General features: G+C 45.2%; 1 protein-coding gene across 1 annotated transcript; it reads left to right on the forward strand.

Annotated features, from left to right (window-relative positions):
* Positions 1-939: 939 nt before the first annotated feature.
* On the forward strand, positions 940-26,855 carry LOC146199409 (ATP-binding cassette sub-family A member 17-like). Its single transcript, XM_084592122.1, has 13 exons — positions 940-978; positions 3,328-3,458; positions 5,224-5,365; positions 5,896-6,238; positions 6,430-6,555; positions 8,201-8,479; positions 11,458-11,666; positions 17,207-17,461; positions 18,010-18,197; positions 22,460-22,633; positions 24,003-24,219; positions 25,510-25,726; positions 26,399-26,855. Exons 1-13 carry the CDS (start codon positions 940-942, stop codon positions 26,509-26,511), a joined length of 2,433 nt encoding a protein of 810 aa, XP_084448248.1. The 3' UTR covers positions 26,512-26,855.
* Positions 26,856-27,389: the final 534 nt, after the last annotated feature.

Below are 27,389 nucleotides of genomic sequence, written 5' to 3' on the forward strand. Positions count from 1 at the left end.
CAAGCAGGTGGAGGACAAACGTCTAAGCCTGAATAAAGAACATAGCCAGTGTGTACTTCATCTTTGCTGTACGCGCGGAATGTTATCACGTCTTCGCTTCTTCGGAGGAATGGCAGCGTTAAAAAAAAAAAAAAGAACAAAGATCACAATTTCCGTGAGAAAACTTAGAAAACAATTAGAAAAGGGATGCAAAGCTGACGTACTACTTTTCTTGTGAGGAAAATTAATGAGGTACCATCCTCGAAACCTGGGAGGTGGGGATGGACACGATCAGACCATGACGAAAGCACATCACGCGAGACAAGCTATACCCAAGAACTGGTAGCCAGAAAAGACCTGGTACTCCTGCAAGAACACTGCAAAATGACGATGGAAGGAGTCGTTGACAATACAGCAGTGGGTCAGTAGCGCACGACAACTGAACACAATTAAGGTGGCAAGGTCAAATCCGGGCTGCGACCGCCTCTTTTCGATGGAGGCGGAAAGCAAAGCGCTCGCGTATTGTGCGATTACAGATTAAAGAACCCCAGTTGATAGCAATTTCCAGAGCCCTTCGCTATGGTGTCCTTCATAGCCTTGCTTCTTAGGTAGTTGAACCCTACAAACTAAAGCAAACTCAATTTTTTTTCAGTACGCGACAAGAACGGTTAGGAAACGTAAAAATGAAAACGGAGAGATCATGCTGAAAATTTGATATCACGGGAATGTATTGGATAGAATCAAGAATTCGGTACTGAGTGTGTTCTTCAGGCGTATTTCTTAAAAGGCGGCACGAAAAGCGGCGATCAGACTGCTGCGTATACATTACTGCGCTCTTGTATAGCTATCATATTAGACAGGTACAATATGCATACGTGCAAGCCTCTACACTGACTTAGCCGATTGTCTGATTCTTCGGCGGACATTGCCAGACGCCTACTCTATAAAACGGTTCCAGCAATGCCGCTAGTGATGTCGACCACCGAGCTTAGTATCAGGGTGCGAGACGATAACACCAGCTGGACTGCAGGAACGTTGTATAAAATGTTCAGCAGGAGGTGCACGCTGGCGAGTGAAATCTACTCTGACATGAAAACAGGTCTGCAGTATAGGTCTTTGTTGTACTTCGTCGTTTCCTGTCGTGCTGGAAATAGCCGAACGAGTGGCTACGCTTCACGTGTTCAAAATTTGACACTTCACGGCTTTGCTCAGACCCTTTCACTTCGGGACATTAAGCACTGCTTAAACCTTACTGTTTCTTCTTGTAATACACTGCACTTTCCAACCGTCAATACTTGCAGTTATCTTTATAGAATAAATAGCAGCCCCTTCTGAGACAATTAAGTAGAATTAATTTGTGACCTCTGTGTGCACTGGTGGTTCTAGTGGTTTCGTCTTCGCCACGAGCGACACCTCTAATAACCAGATTCTATGCCTGACGTTGCTCCGGCACGCGTCCTCTCCAGAAGTACGAGCTCAACATCAACCCCATTCGTACCATCACAATGATGGCTTTGTATGGCTATTCCAGACGGCAGCCGGTATACTTCGAGACATTGAGACATACGCGGCGGCATTTAGCTTGCTATGCTCTCGTATCCAACGTCCGTGCAACATTTGCCTTGGAAAAAGAAATTACTGCTTCTCACGCAATATAGAGTCGATGTACGTTTTAAATGGTTATGGGCTCCGTGATGGCCTTGTAGCCTTTGTGAGCGGCCGAATAATCGTGGCGTTGTAGGCTATGGCAAACAATCTTCTGCTGTAGCGTAAAACTCGCAAATCGCTTTCCGCAAGACCCTTTTAACCTATTCTTTCGCTTGGCTCCATTGCTTCCACGTTCGCAGAATGAATAAGCATGCCGAAATGTGTGGGTGACCCACATAATTTTGGAAGCACCCTCTGAGTTGGCCATAGTTGGCCAAACTAAAATTACGTTGGAGAGAAAGTTTTGGTCAAATTCGGGCAAGTTCTAATTTCGGGGGTCTGGTGGGTCAAAATTTGAAGGTGGCACATCTAAATGTGAAAGGCTCTACTTAGTTAGCTGTACTGAAATTATGTTACATGCGGTAAAAAATAAGGGGTACAGAGGGTTAAAGTTAGGTGATGGCCCAGCTAAATTTGGAAGGCACAACGCAGTTTGTCATAGTCGAATAAGGTTGTACATTAAGTTTGGCCAAATTTGGACGAATCCAAATTTCAGGGGTTCAGAGCTAAGAGCAAGCGGGGGAGGGGGAGGGGGGGGGGAGGTTGGCCCAAATAAATTTAGAGGTAACCAGTCCCAAGCAACTGACCACGGTGGCGGTCAGGCTTGTGAAGCAATTTGCATGGTACTAAGAACTTGGCCCTTCGAACAGGCTGCCATCAGAAACTGAACCTGGCAACTTTTACCGGTAAAACTTTATTAAAGAGAATAGTCTAACAGTACTGTTTGAAGAATTAGCGGGAATTAAATTGCAAATCTTAGGGCTAATGGACGTTAGAAGGATGAATGAAGCATATGCTGCACTAAAAGGCAATGCCTTTTACAACCGGTACCGTATACTATTGTGAGTTAGCAGAGATATGATAACCAGGTGTAGGATTCTTGGTCGAGAACTATATAGCTGAAAACAGAGAAATTTTATAGCATTTGCGAAAAGGGATAATTATTGTAAATATGCTTAATAACCAATGGTATAAATTGAAGGTTGTAAAAACCTACGTGTCACATTTATGAAAACAATGCAGTCGAGAGCTTCTATGAAGAAAGCTAACGTAGAAATAGCAATGGGTAAAGCGAAGACACTTTATAGTGTACTGTACTGATTAGCGACTTGAACTTCCATGTTAGGCAAGAAGCAGGCTGGACACTACTATAGGCAGTGGGGTACTAATATACGCGAGTCACACAAACGGATTATGGATAGTTTTCCTAAGGGCACGATATAGCTTGGCCTTCGTGTCAGCTGCGCCGTCGGACATCTCATGATCGGCAAGGATGGACTTCGTAGAACGGCATGGGTTATAGTGTTTAACGCCTGAGAGTGACACAGTCTATAAGGGATCTAATATGAATATGAACTACGAACTTGTGATATGACGACAAGCGAGGCTTTAGTGGCCCTTCAATTTTATCTCTAAGGGCGTCGGAGTGAGCAGCCATGTTTTTAAGAGCATGCCCTGCACTCCGCTACTCGATGTGCACAGAACACCGCTGGAGGTGCCGCCTTGATGTCAGGCGTCACGCTCAGAAGTGAGCTGCTTGTGCATTATGCTCTTAGGTAGCAGTCCAGTTGCTTTCTCTTGCATTGTATAGTATACGCTTTGGTCAGTCATTGTGACTCATTGTCAACAATCTTGCTTCAGGTACGCGACGAAGAGGCCGCTGTGGGGGTCTACAATGGAACAGCTCAGGCTGCTCTCCTGGACATAGCCGAAACGAACTACATAGCCTATACGCAGTACTACGTTTTCGGCGCTATATTCAGGAACGGCCAGTGAGTACCCAACCGAGCAAAATGTTTTTTTGTCTTCTTTTTTCGCACTGTACCCGTTTAGGCAATTTAAATTTGATTTTCATTTATTCCCATATTCTGGACACAGTAAGCAACTTTAGCCTCTTGATCTTCTCTCGAGTGAGGAGGGGACAGCAGTAGCTTGCCAGGAGCCTGTTTCCCTGATTTGCGGATCACCAATATTTCCTGGACGAGTGACTCGGTAGCTGCGTGATCATGTTCAAAACATCTTTGACTATGCCGAAAAATCGTCAGTTAATATTTGTGATTAGTCGTCGATGGAGTAACATACATACATACATACATACATACATACATACATACATACATACATACATACATACATACATACATACATACATACATACATACATACATACATACATACATACATACATACATACATACATACATACATACATACATACATACATACATACATACATACATACATACATACATACATACATACATACATACATACATACATACATACATACATACATACATACATACATACATACATACATACATACATACATACATACATACATACATACATACATACATACATACATACATCATAGAGTTCCTTACACTAATTAGAAGGAAAGCTGAGGGCGCTGCCCTTCAGCCACCATGGGCGCGCTAATAATCATGGGCCGGTGTGCTACTTGTTGCGGGACAGTCGGTTTTTCTCGGGTACGTGGAGTGGCGTTACTGCAATGTTTCTTTTTCGTCATCATCATCATCTGAAGGTGCGTACATAGACCGCGAAAGCCATAGTAGCGAAGGCGCAAACGCAGACGTCGCCAATAAATGGTTTTTGTTTCCCGAAATGCCACTAAAAACTTCCTTAAGTGATTGCACAACCATAAATATTTTTATAACGTTTTTCTGTTTCAAATTTTGCCTATTAAGAGCGAAATATTGGTATTTATGCTGCTCAAAACTAAGCCAATAGGAGAAAGAGCCCTCGCTTATATTGGATAAATATCACACTGACATGCTGTTTCTCTCTCTTTTTGCAATTTATAGTCACAATATTCAATCTTAGGACATTATTTACGGTAGAACAACGCTTATCTTTGCATTAGTTTTGGCCAAAAGTTGTAGTTCTGCACTCGGTAGCTCTCCGGCCCATGATGTTTTGAGCGCCCATGGTGGCTGAACTGGCCGTCTGGAAACTCCATGTAAACTCCCATAGACGGCAGCACAGCTTTCCCTCTAGGTAAGAGTAAGAAACTCTATGACATACATACATACATACATACATACATACATACATACATACATACATACATACATACATACATACATACATACATACATACATACATACATACATACATACATACATACATACATACATACATACATACATACATACACACACACACACACACACACACACACACACACACACACACACACACACACACACACACACACACACACACACACACACACACACACACACACACATACATACATACATACATACATACATACATACATACATACATACATACATACATACATACATACATACATACATACATACATACATACATACATACATACATACATACATACATACATACATACATACATACATACATACATACATACATACATAGGTGTGTGTGTGAAGAGAAAGTGTGAACATATGCTGTTACTCAAGACTGGCTGGACGAAGTTTTCGTTGCTGGAGCCTTTGTTCAGGTTGCCTTCTCTACCACTGCAGGGTGCAAGCATGGTTCAATCCTTACGCAATGCTGAGCAAGTCCATCGCATTTGACCTCGTGAGCAGCGCCCTCCTTCGCTTACGCACGGGAGACTCCAAGGCCCGCTTCCGCACTCTTCTGGTCGTACATATCGTGCAGACCGTAAGAATGTATTCATGGATCGTTTATTTGGCATCACATGAGATCGCATTCTTGCTTGGAAAATCAAATAGAGCGGTAGCGTGACATTAGGACATTACAGGACACTATAAGCGCTCGAGCATAATAGGTAGTTTCAGTGCTTCGCGCTTTCATGACAGATCAGGTATCCTGCAAAAAATGCCATAGTTTTCTGTAGGAGCTCGCTTGGAGACATAAGTGGGCACATAAAGAAGCAGAAGGTGCACAAATGTTCAATAGACCACTGGTATTGCTTCTTTCTGTACGTTTTCTCCTTTGTGTTCATATCAGTACTCGCCAAGCCAGTATCAGCCAACTAAACCAAGAAAGAGCGCAGGCTAAGCGTTTTGTACGGCTGTTCTCCATACCCGACGTTTTTATCCGTAGACGAACATCTTGCCCGTCGGGTCCAAGTGTTACGACGACTGCAGCTTGAGAGCCTAAAGGTGTAGCGTATACCCGTACAGAAGGTTTGTAGGGGCGCCTTTCGAGTCGGACACACTCGTACGCAGAGCGATGTGGATGCCAAGAGCCCGTCGGACGGTGGAGGCGACGCCCGCCCAGCCTTATCGGTGTACATCCCCATGGAGAGCGTTCACGCACTTGTCGAACACATGGTTGGCGTGTGGTCACTGCTCGCGCCGCTGGCGGCTGGACTCTTCCTCGTCGCATTTGTGGCCTTCCCAAGCGCCGAGTCTTCGAGTCTCTTCATCATTCTGCAGCTGATGACGGGCATACCCGGATGGCTTCACTGCCTCGTCAACTGGGTGGTCGACCTTCTCCTCTACTTCTGTGTGGCCGCCGCCGTCTCCGCGGTGTTCGTCTCACACTGCTCCCTCAGCACGGTTTCTTACAGTAAGTTGACAGTTAACCTCTGACCCGTTGAACTGCCAGGTGGATGCCAGTTGCTTTCCATTTTCACATATGACACCTCTATTAAAGGGCATACGCAAAATGTGCTGTCGTAAACATTTTCCCCGGATAATTTAGAAAGTGGAGCTGAAAGACTGCTGGAAACCTTGACGACAACGTCAAATCTCGTGCAGATGCCTTGTTGGCCCTGCTCACATCGTTCAGCGTAGTCAGCATCTTGTTGGCTCACCTCATCGCGTACTGTGCGCAGAGCTCCAGCAGGGCGTACCTTATGCTGATCCTGTTCTTCATTGCTGGAGGTACGCTGACTCCGAGTTCTTTCTCCTCTCGTTCATCTCAAGGAGAAATTGCTGCATAGAAATAATAAAGTTGCGTATCGACAACAGCGTGTACGAATTTGTGTATTTTAAACACTGTCGACTGTCATCAAGGTTGGGCTTGGCTATAAGCTGGCTTGAACTAACCGCTGAGGATGGCGTAAGGTATTTAACAGCGTTAAATAATTAGTCCATTTTAGTTGTTAAACGTATCGGCAAGCGAGATGAAAGCTCTGAGCTCACCCTAATTGGTAGAGCAGATCACTTGAGCTGCAAAGCCTCGTCAAGAACACCGAGAACAGCTCCAGTGTTCCCTCGAAGAATCTGGGTATTGGGAAGGGAAGGACCTTGGAAGGGAAGTAGTGAATGGCGATGGCAGTACATTTACTCAGCCCGAAGGGTAGGGTGCAAATGTTGATGAGCGCGCTATCCTCATTTCAATACCCTATGACTGACGCTATCTGGCATGCCCATTCGATCGGTCAATGCTGTTCGCTGGGGTCTTGGAGAGTGAATCCTCCCAAGAGTTTAAACAAAGTGGGAGATGACTACAGGCCCCAGACGGATTTTGGCACTCGCAGAGGGAGTGAAACGGAGTGAGTTTCGGTTATCACATATAAGACAACTTTCGAGATTTTGATATCGAATAGTAGGAGCTGGGCATAAAGTTTATAATAAATTTTAGAACTGGCACCGAGCTGCGCCGCTAACCAAAGATTCTTCGTTCGGTTTATAGTTGTATTCCGTTGCGTAACTGTCTGAGAGGTTCTGTCATTGAAGGCTTCGCAGCCGCCTGCCTTGTTTCAATTGGAATGGCAACGCCGACCTTTAGGAAAATTAAGTAGGCACTTCGCAGATTTGGCTTATATGATAGGTACGAGCGGAAGGACATCATATGTATCAGGCCGGCATAGTTCCCTTCCTTAAGTTTGGTTCTTGGGCTATAGTGTTTAACGCCTCAGAGTGATACCGTCTATAAAGGATGTTGTATGCAGTACAGACCTGCGGAAATTTCGAGCGTCAAGCGTTTTTTAACGTGCGCTGACATCGTGCAGCACACTGGTGCCTTGGGTTTCGTCTCCGTTGAAAAGCGGCCGCTAAGGCCGGAATCGAACTCGTACACTTGGGCTCAGCAGTCGTCAGACCTAACCACTGAGCCACTTCATCGAGGCCAGTCTTCTGTTTAAGATTCTACCGTTCTTGGCAAATATAAGCTTGTGCTGATATTTTCTCTGTTCTTCGAAACATCGTAGAGCTAGCATGAAGCAGGATACCGGATTTATTACGGAAGCTTATATCACCTGCGTTAACATCGTTACCTTTGTACTCGCATGGTATGTTTTTGTTTTATCTGCATGAAGTAAATTTTATTGCTGAACACGCATTAATAAAACGCTATTAACAAAACCGGAGTTGCTGCCATCCACTTTCGCGAGCCCAGTGTCAACCCTTTTTGTTCAATAGCCGTGAAATATGTTCTAGAGGAACGTGGAGCCTTCACATCTACCTGTCTCGCAGAGCAAATTACGTTCGTGGCTGTTGGTGTTGGCTTAGCACGCATCCGCCAGAAGCTTGTGCGGACGAACTTATCGCCGTTATGACGAGGAGCGTTCTGCTTCGCCCGCAGGACTGCTCTCGATGCAGGTGACCCGGTTCTTCTACATCTACAGCAATGTGCTTCCCGGCTTCTGCCGCTTGCTGCCGCCCTGCTCTCTCCTCATGGGCGTCGTTAAGGTTGTGACGCTCGAGTGGGTGCAAACTAGCTGCCAAAATCTAGCTGGCTGGCGCAGAGGCAACCTCACCTCACTGGTCGCATTCTGCCGCGAGGTGTTCGACCACCGCAAGAGCTACGAAGCGGACAAGTTCCCCGGCCTCGCCAAGGAGCCTATAGACATGTGCTGCCTCAGTAAGTGCTTCGCCCCCGTTGTGACTCTTGCGAACTTTAAGGGAAGCCTACGCTGAGTCTGAGCACGACTGTAGATTTTACCTTTTAGGTTGGCCCTACACTCATATGTTGTATATACGCTATCTTTGGTTAACACACCGCTGTCTTGGATGCCTACACTGCACTGAAACTTTGTTGCGTGATGACATCCTTTAGTCTGTAGGGAACCTTTTAAGTAATACTCAGACCTCTGGGATTACCAAGATGAATGAATTTTTTGAACGTAACAAGGTACATGTATTTGGCTAAACGACAGGTCTCGAATGATCCAGCAGAGAACCAAAAACACTGCCTTTCGTAACAATAATTTTTCGGCAACGCTCAAATGAACATTCACAAAAAATGACGTTGCTGTGAGCCCCTTAAAAAATGAAGTCATGTATGGAGGTTCCCTGCATGAAACGATTCTGCATTCTACAGGCAATTTCCATTCGGTACTGTTGCTACATTGCTGCGGTGATCGAAATTGCCTCTAAAGCCTATATCAGGTGGAAACTACAGAGATAAAAAGTGAACGCATTTGAAATCCTTATTTCGCTTTATGTGTTGCCCTGATGTCACAGTTGCACAAGTATTGCTAGCCCAAAGTACAACAAGAAGCTGCGCGCTTATTTAGTCCATTCATCGTAACATGCGTAGACATACTCTTTATAATCTAGCTATATGCTATGATAATCGTCCACGCATAGCTTTCGTAGTGTTGTTCAAAGCATGTTTTGATAACCGGACTTTTTGCCGTGTTCTTGGTCACCAACACGATGACTACTGTAACTTCAGTGAGCGTGACCTATGCAAGCAGCTCAGCATTTTCTTAGGATCGATATATGTTACTATCTCAAAGGATGCTGCAGTGACGCTTTAAATGAAAGACCGCCTCATCATTTAAAAATGAGCTCATCGTTGGATTGCTGCTCTGTGTTATCATTGTTACGATGGAAGAAAGTAGTGCTGCAATGGTCTGACGACACGGACGCAAATTACGGGACGAGTGGACATCTGATGAAACAATTTTGCGAAAGTCGTTGCGCTTGCCCTCCAAGACTTATGTGATCTTTTCTATTGAATATCTCATTCATCATACTGAAGTAGAGAAATCTAGTAGAGAGAATGCATGTGCCCTAAGCCAAGGCTTCACACACGTGGTAAGTTTCTGATGGAAAGGTGCGGTTCGCCGCGTGGGTACATAATATTGTTACGGACGAGAAAAAAGAAACGGGCAGTGGCGTGCACGGAGCGCTAGATCCAGGTCCACCGACGTTCATTAAACGTCATCTCTCTTCGCCATCGGTCATATTCTGTTTCCTGTATTCACTGGCTTACCGCCTGTAAGAATATGGTGGATCAAGTGTGATGGTGAGTGGGAATACAGATTTCTAGCTAGTGCATGCGCGTACATGTGTGCGTGTGTGTGTGTGTGTGTGTGTGTGTGTGTGTGTGTGTGTGTGTGTGTGTGTGTGTGTGTGTGTGTGTGTGTGTGTGTGTGTGTGTGTGTGTGTGTGTGTGTGTGTGTGTGTGTGTGTGTGTGTGTGTGTGTGTGTGTGTGTGTGTGTGTGTGTGTGTGTGTGTGTGTGTGTGTGTGTGTGTGTGTGTGTGTGTGTGTGTGTGTGTGTGTGTGTGTGTGTGTCCCGGCTCCGAAAGGAGTGCGAGACACCCTCTCGAACCGAGGCAAGGGATTGGAACCTTCACGCCCGGCGCTAGCCGGTTTATGTTCAGCGCCGCGAATGAGTACAGCGCCACGAAGTCAATCATAGAAAAAACAACAGATATATTCTCAGGGTTCTACATAGGCGAATAGGGCGCAAGCATTTATATGCATTAAGGCAACACAGTGGAGGTAATATACATATAAAACCAGCAATTACAAATACATCAGCCAAATCCTCACTATCGAGTTACATGCAGATTGAACACAGACATTTAAAATAACAGAAGATGAGTGTAGAGAAATTTCAAAATGAATTAGGGAACGGGCATACTGTCCGGCGGGCGCGGTGGCAGCCCACTCACAAATGGGACGCAGAAGGGGTGATCTCGAAGGCGATGGTCCTTCCGGAGCCCAGGGGCGCAGTCTTCGGGGTGCGATGTGACGACGGCTCGGGGAGCCCGGAGTGCTTGGAGGCAAGAGGCGCACTGCTGTCGGGCCTGAGTCGGTTTCTTTTCTAGCCGTCGGTTGTCAACGCACGGAACACTCCCACCCAATAATTCACTCCCGGAGTCAGGGTCCGTAAAAACAAATATCCACAAGCGCACCAAGTAGACGATACACACAGAACGGGACACGAAGGCTCCGCACCTTCTACAATGAATGGCCGCCATGTTACGGATGAAAAAAAAAGTAGGTCACAACCAGAAATGAAGGCACGTACGCCTATAACTTCGGTACTGCAAGGGGTCGCCTGGCAGGCGAGAAAAATTTACCAATCGACAAAAGAAGCCCAAATGTTCGGGCATATATGAGGAGCGACTTGAGCTGGGAAAACTTAACGCATGTACAAAACAAGCAGAATGGATGCCTCCGCTCGAGCACTGCGGGGGTTTGTCTAACTGCAGGGAAACTAACCCGCGACGACAACGCGCACGTACTCATGCTCTTGCCAAGACCGACAAGGCAGAGACATACAAGGATACATGGACATACTATATCAACCGACTCTACAAGACTACATATGTTTAATTACCAATAATGAATTATAAATGCTGCCACTTTTGTGACAATGGTGTGTGTGCGCGCGTGTTGGAAGGGGGGCGGGGGGGTATTCTGGAGGGTGAAAAAATCTGTTCATTAACCATCGGGTTTCCGGGGACTCACAGAACGTTCGCAATAAAGTTTGACGCTTGACGTTATAGATTTAGTCGGAAGACCGTGCTATGATCGAGTTTAGGCAAGATGTCCGGTTGAACTGTTCTTTGTAATAATGGCGCTTACCCGTCGTGCGCAGCTCTCAACCCGTCTAATGATGTGAACTGGAGCCCGTTCCAGATGTACCAGGTGGGAGTGGGCCTCGAGCTGGCTTCGATGCTGGTGCAAGGGTTCCTTCTCTTAGCCCTCATCAGTTGGCGCCATTCGGGCCGCACGCTTTGCCGCGACTCTGGCGGTGAGCTGCCCGAACGAGAGGGCCAGGATCCGGACGTGTACCGTGAAACGCAGGTAAGGCCCCATATGTTTTGCTAACCATCCATTTAACACATGTATACACAATATATTAAGCTCACCGGAACCTTGAACTGACACTGCGGGAGCGGCTATCAAGCGCGTTGTAGGGGTTTTTCCGCGGGATGCCATGCTCTATACATTGTGAGTAATAAGTATAGACTTCCCGCATTACTAATGAATCGCGGCTGTGTCATGCCCTACAGTCATAACAAGTATGAAACCTAGCACCCCCCCCCCCCCTGCTTCAATGTATTCGAAGAATCGACCACACGGGCCTACTGTAGACGTCAACGCCGTGAGTAAGGGAATATCGAGCTGTCTTCCTAAAATGCGCAATATGATAGCCTTACTATACGCGGACATATGGGGACGACAACCTTTAAAAATGAAGTTTTCTCTCTTTCCTCTTCTTAACAAACCACATTATTTTTCATTCCCTTTGCACCAACTTCTCTTTCGCAGTTAAGCCTTCCGAATTATATATTTTGTTCCTTTTTACACTGCAAATGTGGTCTTCGTTCCATATTTTGCTCACCTTTCGTGCGAAGCACTACTAGCAGCAGTCACAGATTTCGCCGATGTCTGTCCGAAGCCGCTCACTCTCTCTTCGGGAACTTGAAGTGGAGAAAGAGAACGTGGCGACGCGCGCGTCGCGTGGCTCAGTATTGAGAAAGCGGAGCGGCCGCATAGATGCAGCAGTAGCCGTTCTCTCTCTCTCTGTCCATCCGTTTCTCCGTGGACTTGAAAAGGAGGAATGGAAAGTGGCGACGCCCGTACCATGCGACGTAACACCGCATTTTAGGAAACGTAGCGCAAAGAAGACAAGGACAAAAAAAAATGCAAACGCACCAACTCGCCCAATTCAGCATTCTTGTGCAGTGACTTAACACTGAGGGGGCGGAGAGCCCACATAGATGCCCCCAATGAGAGAGTAGAAGAGAGGGGCGTGTCAGTTGCAGACGGGGCGGCCGTCACTGAGGCAGCGCTTCAAAAGCGGAGTGAACAGTCATGTGTCGCTCGCGAGTCCTCAACTTCGGCATCCCTCCATTCGCATCAGTCCCTCCTCAGCCTTCACGGACAGCAGACGTGCACGCGCGGTGCTCCCTGGACCTCGGCTCCGAGCCGCTCGCCGCGTGCTCACCTCTGCTTATGCTCACCTCCACGCCTTAACTGGCGCTCGCCTTCAAGCGCGTTTCCCTCTCTCTTTCTCTCCCCCTATGATCCCACCCCAGACCTTTCGGCCGCAGAGCAGTGCATTGTAAAGAGGTGCCTTGTGCCTGTTTTCTTTCATTTCTGGAGATGGTGTAAGGGAAGCTGAGGACGCGGCCGCGCCACGCGTTCTCTTCTCGTCGCAATGGATGAAGCCGGGCCGTCAGGCACTGCTGCGTATTTGGGTTTGCTCGGTACGGTGGCTCCGCAAGGGACAAAGAAACAGAAGAGACGAAGAAAGCCTGCTGTTCCGACTAGCATCTACCGCCCCCAGGAGCCGAGCAGCCTAGCGATTAGCGGCGTATGCTTTTTCAGTGGGCGTCGCGTTGGACGCGGCACTAGCTTGAGAGAGCCTATACTACTACTACTACTACTACTACTACTACTACTAGTAGTAGTACTACTAATACTACTACTACTAAATAATAATAATAATACACAGTAATATTTCTCTGCTATTAATAATAATAATTATTATTATTATTATTATTATTATTATTATTATTATTATTATTATTATTATTATTATTATTATTATTATTATTATTATTATTATTATTATTATTATTATTATTATTATTATTATTATTATCATTAGTAGTAGCAGTAGTAGTATAGAGGAAGACTCGTTTCACGAAGTTGGCACTGAATTGTCTAGTTAACGTCCGAATTAACTGGCTAAATATTATCTTCACAGTTTTATTTAATAATAATAATAATGATTGGTTCACAGGAAGGGAAAGGCGCAGTATCTGTCACACGGCTCCCCTTTCTCTCTTCCTCCCTTGTGTCTGTAGACACCTTCATCCCTTGGTGTCCATAGACACAAGTGTGACAGATACTGCGCCTTTTCCTTCCTGTGAACCAATTAATATTATTATCATTAATAATTAAAACTGGGAAGATAATATTTAGCCAGTTAATTTGGCCGTTACCTCTGCTGCGCAGGTTCGCCGTGCTTGACGTGCTGAAGTACAACGGTTAAGAAGTCCCACGCACATACTTCGCATTTGATTACTATGCAAATCAGCCGTAATTTTTATCCCACTCCACTTCCTTAAGTTACGCCTGAATTCTAACGGTCAAGGTGTCAAAGGGACCGAAGACTGGACAAAATATGTCATAAATTATGGGGGAAATTAAAAGATTTTGTCTCATAATACAAATTGAGCGCTACAATACGAAAGAAACGAGGACTTATAATTTTAATTGGCCATTGAAAATCATATAAAAAGAACTCGTGTCATCTGACAGAGGAATACCGTATCACTGATGTATCCCAAGTGAACACATTTCAGGAAAATATAACTGATTTTCATTAGTGCACGCTGTTCTTTTCTTTCCAGGAGTGCTCTTTATGTTATGTTATCATAATCGCTGACATTACCTTGAAAAAGCGCCCGCATCGTAGCAAGTTCAGAGAACGTACTCGCTCCAATGCCTAGTCAGCTTTCCTGTACGGCCACAGTCCTTGTACTCTATTGGCGGCATTTTGGGCCAGTAGCTCGCAGCAGTGCAGGATTTGTCTAGCCGGAGTTGATGTACCGTCACAGATATAGTGTGTGGCAAACGCGCCAAGCAGTATACGCTGTTTGTGCTATTATTTAGTCAGCTTAATCTTCAGGACTACGTGGAGGAACCAGGCTGTGTCTCCTTTTCTAAGGCATGTCAGAGCAAGGACCTTGCATCTACGTGGGCTTGGAAGATGCTGGCACAACAACTATCGTTCTGGATTTCGCTGCGCTCTGCAGGGCGCCAGTCGTTGAAGACAGGCGCCAAGGCTTCGTCTATATTAAAACAAACGTGGACGAGGAAAGGCGCTCGAGTACTATTACGTTGTTGGCAGAAAGTAAATGTTAAATTGGTTCACAGGAAGGGAAAGGCGCTGTAACTGTCACACTTGCTCTGTGGACACCCGAACCGCGCCGTAAGGGGAGGGAGGAAGGTGGGAATGAAAGTGGAAAGAGAGAAAGAGGAGCCGTAGTGGAGGGCTACGGAGTAATTTCGACCACCTGGGGATCTTTAACGTGCGCTGACATCGCACAGCACACGGACGCCTCTTCGTTTCGCCTCCATCGAAACGCAGCCGCCGAGGTCGGGTTCGAACCCGGGAGCTCCGGCACAGTAGTCGGGCGTCTTACCACTGCACCACCCCGGCGGGGTGAGAAAGTAAATGTCGGGTGGCAATTATCTTCACAGTGTAGCGTCACAGCAGTGACACTTCACGAGGCGAAAGCCCCGCCGGGGTGGTGCAGTGGTAAGACGCCCGACTACTGTGCCGGGGTACCCGGGTTCGAACCCGACCTCGGCGGCTGCGTTTCCATGGAGGCGAAACGAAAAGGCGTCCGTGGGCTATGCGATGTCAGTGCACGTTAAAGATCCCCAGGTGGTCGAAATTACTCCGTAGCCCTCCACTAAGGCTCCTCTTTCTCTCCACTTTCACTCCCACCTTCCCCCATTTGGTCGAAATTACTCCGTAGCCCTCCACTACGGCTCCTCTTTCTCTCCACTTTCACTCCCACCTTCCTCCATTCCTTTACGGCGCGGTTGAGATGTCCACAGAAAAAAAACAAGTGAGACAGTTTTCGCGCCTTTCCCTTCCTATAAATCAATCATTAAATCAATCAATCTTCACGAGGCGAAATGCACTAACGCTGTCGGTCGCCTATCCACACTACTGGAGCGACGGTGGCGCCACTTTTAGGTCATTGTCGCGGCGAATAGGGCCATCTGCGTATAAGGCGATGTAATTGTCTTCCTGCTAACTCTTCTGGACTCTAATTTAGTGCAACCCTCCAGCGATGCTGTTTCTTTTTTCATCGTTAAATATGGACACAGTGACGCCTTGCAAACGACACCAGTGTGTTCTCGTGATGCGAGTTATATCAAGAGCTAAGTGAAAAGTCAGAGCCGAAAAATACAGCCTCGCTATATTGTCACAGATTGTCTAAATTAACTTCACGCATACGGTACATTATAGTATAATAATTACTGAAGAAGTTAACGAAACTAGGTTGCAGAGGACGCTTTTATCAATTTGACATGTTTTTATGACCGGTTACAGAGCGTTAAAATAAGGGATAGCCGTAGTGAACTTTTTTGTTCACCTCCATAAGCTTCTCTCCACACAGGCAGCATACTAGGGTCAGAACTAGTTAACATTTATGTTTCAAATCTCGGCCTGTTATTCAGTACGCAGGTGCACTGCAAGTGCTCTTCAAATGATGGGTTTGAACAGGGGACGTCAATTAAGCTTGCAAGAGGACATTCCCCCGATTGTAGATTGGTTGGCATACAATTCAATTTTCTTAAATCACCCCTCCCCCCCCCCCCCCCCCAAATTAATGTGCATCAGGTACTCGTCCTTTAGTTAAATAGGAACATATATCTGTATAACATTAATTGTAACAGATGCATTTGCTGGCTATTACTGTTCGCGCTGCTAAGTATTTAGGAATATTGTTGGACCAGAATTTTTCCTTGAGCGGTCATGTCACGAACGTTTGCGAAAAGCTGAGGGCTGTCGCGGCTATGATGTACAGCCTGCGAAGGAAAAGTCCTGTCAAAATTCGAAGTGCTGTGTACAAGGTATAAGCCGAATCAGTAATTGAATAAATTATCACGTTATACGGTACAGGTTCTGATCATAAAAAACTATTAATCATGTAGTGCGTAACCTATGGTACAGAATAAGAACAAGGAGAGAGACTGGGAAAACACCGCAGTCTAGAAATACTTCCAGTACACGAGCTATTTAAGTATGCTGTGCTGACATGCTACTACTTATATTTAAACGGTTTTAAGGTACTGGTAAAGAAAATGTAAATCGTTTGGGACAACTGAGAAATACGTTAAACCGCAAGTTTTCCCTAACTTGGAAAGGAAGCCACAAATTATGTGCCGAATGTGTTTAATAAACTAAGTGAAACACTATGTGGTTGGAAATCACGAACTAAAATGCTGGAAAATGTAAGGAAGTAGCGTTTAACCTTGGCTTGTAACATACCTGTTTTCATGTGAATTTTATTTTTTTGCTTAGTCGAAAATTTGTTGTTTTTTCCTTGTTTTTTTTTTCCTCTTTCTCGATGATGTATTATTGCTGATTTTTATAATGATTTATTTCCTCTAAAACATGTAACACCAGATGCCTGGTTTTCTTACTGGCATTATGTGCTTAGATTGACTGGATATTTTGTTTTGAAACAAAAATGATTGATCGATCGATTGATTGATCGATTTATTTATTGATTGTAGCGTGTATCATAACTAAACTGCACGTCCTCGGCCTCGTGGCCGTTTGAAGCAATTTAGTGTTGTATGCACAGGCCGTACAAGAAGCCTGCCGGCATCCTTCACTCTCTGGCTATGTATTGGTCGCTGAGGGGCTGCACAAGTGGTTCCGGGGCGACCACTCCGTGCGAGGCTTCAGCGTGGCGTTGCAGCCGGGCGAGTGCTTCGGTCTGCTGGGCGTCAAGAACTGTGGCAAAAGCACCACAGTGCACATGCTCGCCGGCCTGTCTCTGCCGACGCTCGGGGAGTGCCACATGGCAGACGCCAAGTTATCCTGGGGCGCCAGGGCCGTGAGTATAATACATGTCTTCTGAGAAAGCTCTCAGTGTTGTCGTCAACGACAACCTTACTAGGAACTTCTCAGGAGGGATGCAGGTACCGCAGTTGTAGTCGTAACCGAGAACTCTGGCGATGAGCTGCTGCCCAATGAGAACGTTATTTATATCCGCCCTCAAGTATGAAGCGCGCGATCACGTGATTGCGTCTTCTGTGGATATGAGATTGAGACTGGGGCATTAGTCATTCGAGCCTTGGTGAACGTGAGCCCTTGAAGCCATGATGAGGCGTCCGATGTGCCGCTGCGATAGTGTCTGTCAAATATTAAGCTGGACGCTGTGGCTTCTGCAGATGGCGCACTACCCACATGTCACGGTTAAAAAAGATCTCGTTCCTGACAGTGATTCTCAGTTACTAGATTTGGAAGGAAGATTTGTCTTAGCCATAGACATTGTCATGACCACATGAATGTGAACGTATAATTGCTCGAATCCGTCCATTGCGGCAGGAAAGAAGCTATTGTACATGGGAACTCAACCAAACATAAAACTGAAATGTGCAGTGGCAGTCTCGCGTGGGCTACTGCCACCAGGAGGACACCCTCATGGACGACTTCACGGCCGTGGAGACACTGCAGTTCTTCGCCCGCCTGCGAGGTGTGCCTGGCGACAAGATCGACCAGCTCGTCTACAGCCTTGTTAGAGTCGTCGACCTCACCGACGTAGCTCACCGCCAATGTAGAGAGTACTCGTACGTGGAACCTTCGGTTGAGTATATGTGGCATATGTCCCAGGCGAAGCGGCTGCAGTTGCGAAAGGAAACAGTGAAAGACACGAGAGACATCAGTACGCCTGACTGTTCTTCCCTTTCCGGAAATATCCGCCAGCTCAGTGTCTCCGTGATAGCAAGTGACCTTAACTCCCACTAATAATACAGCTCAGGAAAAGCTTCACGCTTTTGACGTTTCTATCGTCATATATGCGTTCAATATTCTTTTTTGTTCTTTGCCGAAGGTTACCTGCCTAACATTTGTTGAAATCAGTCGCTTCTTATAATTTGAAAGCGCGTGAGCTATCCAATAAAACCTATGTGCACGTATGTAACGACTGCCCGCCACAGTTTAACGTCGCTCTGTTCTGTCACCTCTGTTGGACCCGGTGATGACTGGCGGCCACGGTGATGATAAACAGATTCCTATAAAATACTATTTGTTTGATTCGTTAATTATTTGCACACATTACGCCTCCACATGGAACTCTTGCAGGAGGGGTAAATGTTGGTACACTCTTAAGTTCGACTTGCGTATGCATCTTGGGAATAAATGTACTCACCACAGAGGATTTGGTTCTGGTTTTGGGGTTTAACGTCTCAAAGCGACTCAAGCTATGAGACGCCGTAGTGAACAAATCTCTAAATTTCGACCACCTAGGATTCTGCAACGTACGTTAACATCGCACAGTACACGAGCGTCTAGGCCCCGTCCGGAGCGCGCGCGCGCGAGCGCGCGTTCTACTGCAGGCCCAGAATAAACGTTTTACCAATCCAAATCAATCGCCGCCACGGAAAAGCGGCTGCCGAGGCCGGCATTCGGCATAGTAGTCGAGCGCCTTACCACTGCGCCACCGCGGCGGGGTCTGACCACAGAATAGAGAACATGTTTTGACACATTTGCTTAGTATACATCGCATTTACAGACACTTTGGCATGTTTGCACTAGAAGAGTTTTCTTCTAGTGAGCAAATGCATTTCTTACGAGCGTCTTGTGCGATATAGTTCCTTCGACATGGTGTTACCGCAGTGCGCCGGCCCTACTGGCCCACTTCCAGGGCGCCCTGTTTGTACAAACCAACGCGGTCAGAATGCCAGTGTTCATTTAGGGTGAGCAAGGCTGGTAAACGCTTTCTTCTCTGAGTTCTCTTATGTTGCAATAAAGACGATTGTGCGGATAAAGAGAACCAAGCAATTAGTTAAGCTAACATATTTGGCTATGCCTTCCTGCAAAAATAAACAGCTTCGGGCCCTTAATTCAAAGTAAGGTACCCTCGAGCGATCCTGTTCGAATCGCATCAAATTGTACTTATCTACATCCCTTTTTGACTTCAAACAATCGCTACTACCGACACACTGGAGCTTACATTCCTGCTACTTTACACGATACTATACTATACTATACTATACTATACTATACTATACTATACTATACTATACTATACTATACTATACTATACTATACTATACTATACTATACTATACTATACTATACTATATTTTACTACTATGCTATGCTATGCAATACTTTTTTACTTTTTACTTCATGCGATCGCTACTGCCGACACACTGGAGCTTAAGTTCCTGCTACACTACACTATAATATGTATACTATACTATACTATACTATACTATACTATACTATACTATACTATACTATACTATACTATACTATACTATACTATTACTATGCTATACTATACTATACTATACTATACTATACTATACTATACTATACTATACTATACTATACTATACTATATTATACTATACTATACTATACTATACTATATTTTACTACTATGCTTTGCTACGCAATACTTTTTTACTTCAAACGAGCGCTACTGCTTTCTTGACCTCGTCCTTCGTCAAAAAAGCATTAGAAACTATGAAAAGGGGGAACCCAGCGGGAGAGGATCAGATAACTACATTTGTTAAAGGACGGGGGGGGGGGGGGGGATATCGTGCTAGAAAAACTGGCCACCCTGTATACGCAGTGCTTGGTGTCATCGACGGTACCGGGACCATGGAAGAATGCAAACATTATCCTCATTCATAAGAAAGGGGACGCTAAGGACCTTAAAAATTACAGACCAATCAGTTTACTGTCAGTTACGTATAAGGTATTTACTAAGGTAATCGCTAATAGAATCGGGACAACCTTTGACTGCAATCAAGCAAAGGATCAAGCAGGTTTTCGGAAACGGTACTCTACTACCTATCATGTCTATACCATCAACCAGGTGACAGAAAAATGTTCGGAATATAACCAGCCCTTATACACATCATTCATTGATTACGAAAAAGCATTTGACTCAGTAGAAATCTCGGTGGTGATGCAGGCATTGCGGAATCAGGGGGTTGACGAGCCGTACGTCAAAGTGCTGGAAGATATATATATATAGTGGCTGCACAGCAACCATAGTTCTATATAAAGAAAGTAACAAATTCCCATAAAGAAAGGTGTTAAACAAGGAGACACGATCTCCCCAATACTATTCATAGCTTGCTTAGAGGAAATATTCAGAGACTTGGAAAGGGAGCAGTTAAGGATAAGGGTAGATGGAAAATACCTCAGTAATCTGCGATTTGCTGATGGCATTGCCTTGCTAAGTAACTCGGGGGATGAACTGCAAATAATGATTGATGACCTAGACAGGAAAAGTAGAAAGGTAGGCTTGAAAATCAATATGCAGAAGACTAAGGTAATGTTCAACAGCCTCGGGAAAGAAAAACAGTTTACGTTAGGTACCGAAGCACTGGAAGTAGTAGGCGAATATGTCTACTTAGGACAGGTAGTAACCGCAGATTCGGACCATGAAAAGGAAATAAGAATAAGATTAGGATGGAACGCATTTGGCAAGCACTCGCAGATTATGACTAGCAGCTTACCTGTATCGCTCAAGAGGAAAGTATACAACAGTTGCATCTTACCTGTACTCACCTATGGGGCTGAAACGGTGGAGGCTAACCAAGAGGGTTCTACTTAAGTTAAGGACAACGCAGAGGGCTTTAGAACGAAAAATGATAAAGGTTTTAACATTAAGAGATAGGAAGCGTGCAGATTGGGTCAGAGAAATAACTCAGGTTACTGACATTCTAGCTGAAATCAAGAAGAAGAAACGGGCATGGGCAGGACATGTAGTGCGAAGAAAGGATAACCGATGGTCGCTTAGGGTAACAAACTGGATTCCAAGGGAAGTAAAGCGTAGTAGGGGGCGGCAGAAAGATGGGCGGATGAGGTTAAGAAGATCGCAGGGGTCAAGTGGATTCAGCTTGCACAGAACCGGGTTAACTGGAGAAATATGGGAGAGGCCTCCGCCCTGCAGTGGGTATAGTCAGGCTGATGGTGATGATAGTTACCGCTACTGCCGATACACTGGAGCTTAAGTTCCCGATATACTATACTATACTATACTATACTATACTATACTATACTATACTATACTATACTATACTATACTATACTATACTATACTATACTATACCATACTATACCATACTATACCATACTATACTATACTATACTATACTATACTATACTATACTATACTATACTATACTATACTATACTATACTATACTATACTATACTATACTATACTATGCCATACTATACTATATTTTACTACTGTGCTATGCTATGCAATGCTTTTTTACTTCAAACGATTGTTAACGCCGACACGTTTCTACTATACTATACTATACTATACTATACTATACTATACTATACTATACTATACTATACTATACTATACTGTACTATAATATAATATACTATATTTTACTACTATACTTTTTTACTTCAAACGATCTCTACTGCCGACACACTGAAGCTTAAGTTCCTGCTGCACTACACTACATTACTATACTATACTATACTATACTATACTATACTATACTATACTATACTATACTATACTATATTTTACTACTATGCTATGCTATGCAATACTTTTTTACTTCAAACGATTGTTAACGCCGACACGTTCCTACTATACTATACTATACTATACTATACTATACTATACTATACTATACTATACTATACTATACTATACTATACTATACTATACTATACTATACTATACTATACTATACTATACTATACTATACTATACTATACTATACTATACTATAGTATGCTATACGTCCTATAGTAATATTTATTATAGTTAAGTGCTCGATACACTGCCTGTCGTCAGTATAGGCTGTTGACATCGGCGTATTTCGTATCCGACGCAGATGGAGCGCTCGACGCAAGCTATCGACGGCCTTGGCAATCGTAGGTTTGCCTCGTGTTGTACTCTTGGACGACGCGACCACTGGGATCGACTCAGCAGGTCGCGAGATGATCTACGAGGCGCTTAGGCACATCCGTGAGGCCGTCGGATGCGCCATATTCATGACCTCATACAGGTGAGCCCGGACAGCGGTGTTTCTTATGTTCCACAGCCGTTCCGTTAATGAGAGCCGGTCATCTCTGGAGGAAGTTTTAAGACTAGTGCTGCCTGGCTGCAGACCTCTGCCTCGCTGTAGTTGGCGGCGTAATCTTACGTTGACAGGGCATTATGCGTTCGTATTCACAAACTAAAAATATGTAAACCACTACAGGTCTTACGTAACAGTGTGTATCGTTGCTTATGCGCAATAAATGATACAAAGAATTGAACAGGCACGCAAGGTGCCGGAACAATGCGCCGGAGCAGAGATAATCAATAAAAAACGTGGAGTTTTGTGAAGAGGTTCTTATATAACGGTGTCCCCACCATCGAATTGTCTCGGTGGGACAGGAGGCGAACAAGTCCCGACCAGGCAGATAACAAATAACAGAGCTCAATTGAGTGTTTTCCCTCTAATAACCAAGACTAAGATTGGACGAAGTATCGAGACACAAACTTAAAAATACGAGAATAGTCACCGAATATCAAAGTTCAAAAAGTGATAGTTGAGGTAGGACAGGATAGCCGAGGCAGTCTAGACAGAATCCTAGATGGAGAAGGAAAGGCCCTGTCAGCAGTTGGGAACAGCAAAATGACCTTTCGTGGTGAGCTCCCAGATTTGGTAGCCCGGTCTGGCCCCGCGCGCCCAGTTAGAAAACGCCTGTCCTGGAAGAAAGCGCCCGAAGTGGCAAGGAACGCATAGATATAGAAAACGTTCGTGCCTACAGAAGGTGCCCTTCCAAGGAGAATGCGCTCGGGCTGGTAACGAGCGCCCGGGATGCTACCACGCGCCCGGGACAGGTGGAAGGTGGTAGCGATGTCCATTTAGACCACACAGTCTAGTAACACCTGGGATAAAGGCTCCCCGGCCTCGTAATACGAAGCGGTGACGGTAACCAGTCTGCTTTGCAGGGTCTGGTTGATTGGCTGCCCCGATGGGCAGTGGATTCAGCCAGGGTGAGCGAGAAAACCTGACCGTGGATGCAGCCGGGGCGAGCGAGAAAACCTGACGCGTCTCCAAGAAACGACCGTCCCCTTCCGCATGTTGCATGTGTGCGTGTTGCCGAGCTGTGTGGCGTTGACACCTCACAGGGCGAAGAGACTGCACGCACTTAGAATAATGCCCTCGATGTGAACGAAACGCAATAAAGCAAGTCAAAGAGCTTCAGGCGAACGTAATTAGTCCAGAGCCCCTACAATGGAGCCTTCTTTCCCTTCCGATTTATTACTCCGTCTCTCAATCCCTCGTGGAGCTGTTCAGTTGTTCACCGAGAGTAGGAGCCGGTAGAAGTCACCTCTCATTTCCTTTTTCCTATGAAACATGACCATTTTTGTTTTCTCTACAGTACGGAGGAGTGCGAGGCGACTTGCAGCCGTGTGGGGCTCATGGCTGGCGGTAAGCTGAAGGCTCTGGGTACCGTAGAGCACCTGAGGGACAAGTTCGGTGACGGCTGCGCGCTTACCTTCCGGCTACTGGAGCAGATGACCGTATACCTGGTGGAGCGTATACACATTGCGCTCACCACGGCCTTCCCCAGCGCCCGCCACGTCGACTATAGAGAGGTACGTGCAAAACCTTTTTCTTACGTTGGCGCGTACCAAGTGCGCGAACCATCACAGCAAATGTTGCTGCCAGTTAGGTTGGTCTTACGTACTCAACCTCAAAGGATGTAGCGAAGGCAGAAGCGGCAGAAATTTCAACGGTTTGAAACAGAGTTCTACGTAAGGCTTCAGAAATAGTTGACTGCTTGTGATAATTTAAATCTTACATTTCGTTCAAATTTCGGAACTATTCATTATTATTATTTTTTTTGCATAAAGCAAAGTTCTCGATCCGTCATTCGACTAGATTTTTTTCAGCTATCGTTGTATTTTGTTTGGGAACACTACACGTGTAATTTCGAGAGCTCGGTGTTAGTGGAAAACAGAACCGCTACCGCGGAATATTCCTTCGCTATAGTGACACACATGGGTGGGCAGCGGAAAAGTCGCCCGCTCAACCAACGTCCGAACGTGCAAGCGTGAGGAGCGTGCAATATGTCCAGCCTAGTGTTCGACGGTTCGCATTTCTACATGTTGACGTGCCCACAAAAAGAAAAAAGAAAAAAAGAACAGTTTTTTTTTTCTTTTATTTTGCCTATTTAAAGCGCGAAGAACAAAGCGCGGCTCTTCGCGTTCAAAAACTACACCATGAAATCTACTTTTTCCGCCATGAATGTAAATTCGGAAGGAATTCGTAGTTTGTTCCAGAGCACTAATCCCGCGATGCCCAGAACATGAGGGAATTATCAAGTGAGGGAGACATCTGCTCTCGCAAAGCCCGATGCACTGAACTAATAATCTCAGACGTGGTGCACTGTTAGGATTAGGCCATACGATAGACTGCAATAATTTCCAAGGCTACACACGTCAGAAAAAAGAAGCAAAGCTCTACAGCACGCCCCTACATACATACATACATACATACATACATACATACATACATACATACATACATACATACATACATACATACATACATACATACATACATACATACATACATACATACATACATACATACATACATACATACATACATACATACATACATACATACATACATACATACATACATACATACATACATACATACATACATACATACATACATACATACATACATACATACATACATACATACATACATACATACATACATACATACATACATACATACATACATACATACATACATACATACATACATACATACATACATACGTACGTACGTACATACTGCACGCCCATTTTGCGTGCCGTTACCGCTAGTAATTTTTATTCATTCGTTGTTTACAATTCGCCCACGCGCAGGGCGTGTTTCTCTACTACATTTCAAACCGGTGCGCCTGGAGTGAAGTATTCAGCCGCCTGGCACAACTGAAGCGCTGGTTCCGCATCGACTCGGTGCTGGTCTCCGACTGCTCATTGGACGAGATCTTCGTGGGAATGGCACGAGCCGACATGGCCGAGGACGCCGCCGAGGCCAAGGAGAAGGCCGTCGAGGCCACCGCGAGGGCGCTGCGCGACGGTGAGTGGCGCCGCTCAAATCTTGGCGAGTCGGTGAATCTCACTCGGTGAATCTGACGGCAAAAGGAACGACACATGAATACAAATATCCAGAAGAAACAGGAGCTGACTCTGAAAATGGTCCGTTGCTGAAGCGATGAGACTAGACTGAATGAGTCGATAATACTTCAGTTGTCACTGTTACCAGCATAGGAGCTAGAATACATATGCCTTGTACACAGGGGCTTGAACCTCGTCTAGTGAAGTGTTTTTCACTTTTGTTCGAGCCCCTGCCGCTTTGATGGAAATAAACTGAATTGAATTGAATTGAATACGGCGTTCAGCGTGGAAGAGGTTTCAGTGGAACTTCGAGATTCACGCTAGTAGTGGCTTATAATAATATTCCAAGAAACGCAATGAATAAGATAATTATTAGAAAAGAAAAACTGGCGCTGACTCTGTTCTGGCAGCCCTCTTGTTTTTTTGTTTGTTTTTTTTTTTCGGTGTTTCTCGGAGCCCCGGATCATGTTAATCCGGAGACCTCCACTGCAGCGCGTCTGATACCCCACGATGTTGCTTCAGCACGTATAAAAATGCATCAACCATTTAGTCATGTGTTCAACTAAGCGCACTGTAACTATGTGTCTTACTATATATGAGCTAATCCCTCTCGTGTGTTACTGCACCATCACAGATCCGTGGGGCCGCAATCCCCAGAACAAGCGCATCCGGCAGCTGACGGCCAAGAAGCCCGTGCGCACGCTGAAGGGGGCCCGGAAGAACTCGGACAAAGCGGAGAGCGCCTGAAGTGGACATTTATTGCTGTTTTCACAAGATGATTAGGACCGTCCTTCAAATGACATGTTTTTATCCGCAATTAACTGCCTTTATTTTTCATAATCTATGTGAACATAATGCGCGTAGCGTATCTTATATATTCGTAGCCGGACATCTGTTGTCACGCAGGGCATCAATGGACTGTTACTGTTTCCGTCTAGTAAGGTATGGCTATGTATATTTTTACCTTCTGAAGTTATTCAATCTTCCAGCGATTGTCTTACGTCATCAAATTTCATGACACCTGTATATACATGATATGATATCACATCTTCCGAGGTAGAGTACACATTCGTATACTCTGTGTTCAGGCTTAATTTAGCATTTGGTAAGCAGGGCAGTACTTTCACCGTGCCTATGTAGATAAAGACAGCGCCATGTTCACAGACTCCCCGCAAGTCTAAGTTGTATATGTGCGTGGAGGGCCGCTTAATAACCCCTCCTTGCACACCACTTGGGCCCACCGAGGAGGAGGAGTGAGAAGAAAAGGTTTTATTGAGTGCCTACACTGAGACACCGTGAAAAACAGTGTATGAGATAATTAATGCCCCTTAACCACCTGCCCAGCCCGAGTGAAACCGACCACTCCAGGAGGAAAGCAGGGCGTATAAGGGAAATAAGGAGACGTTAACTGGTGTGTTGCATGTGTTCAGAGTATCTGAGCAGTTCGGGAAGTGATCCTATCAACAATGCTTGGGCAACGAAAGGAGGATAGCTCTAGTTCATCATTCTCTTAGACTCGAAGCTCTTTGTGCGTTTTTCGTAACGCCAACTGTCACGGTAACATTGAATCCCAGTGCTTTTCATAATCTTTAATTCAAAGGCTTGCACTGCTCTCGGTTGTTGTC

This window comes from Amblyomma maculatum, chromosome 2, assembly GCF_055883805.1.
Source record: "Amblyomma maculatum isolate TAMU_Amacu chromosome 2, ASM5588380v1, whole genome shotgun sequence".
In the NCBI taxonomy this organism is placed as follows: Eukaryota; Metazoa; Arthropoda; class Arachnida; order Ixodida; family Ixodidae; genus Amblyomma; species Amblyomma maculatum.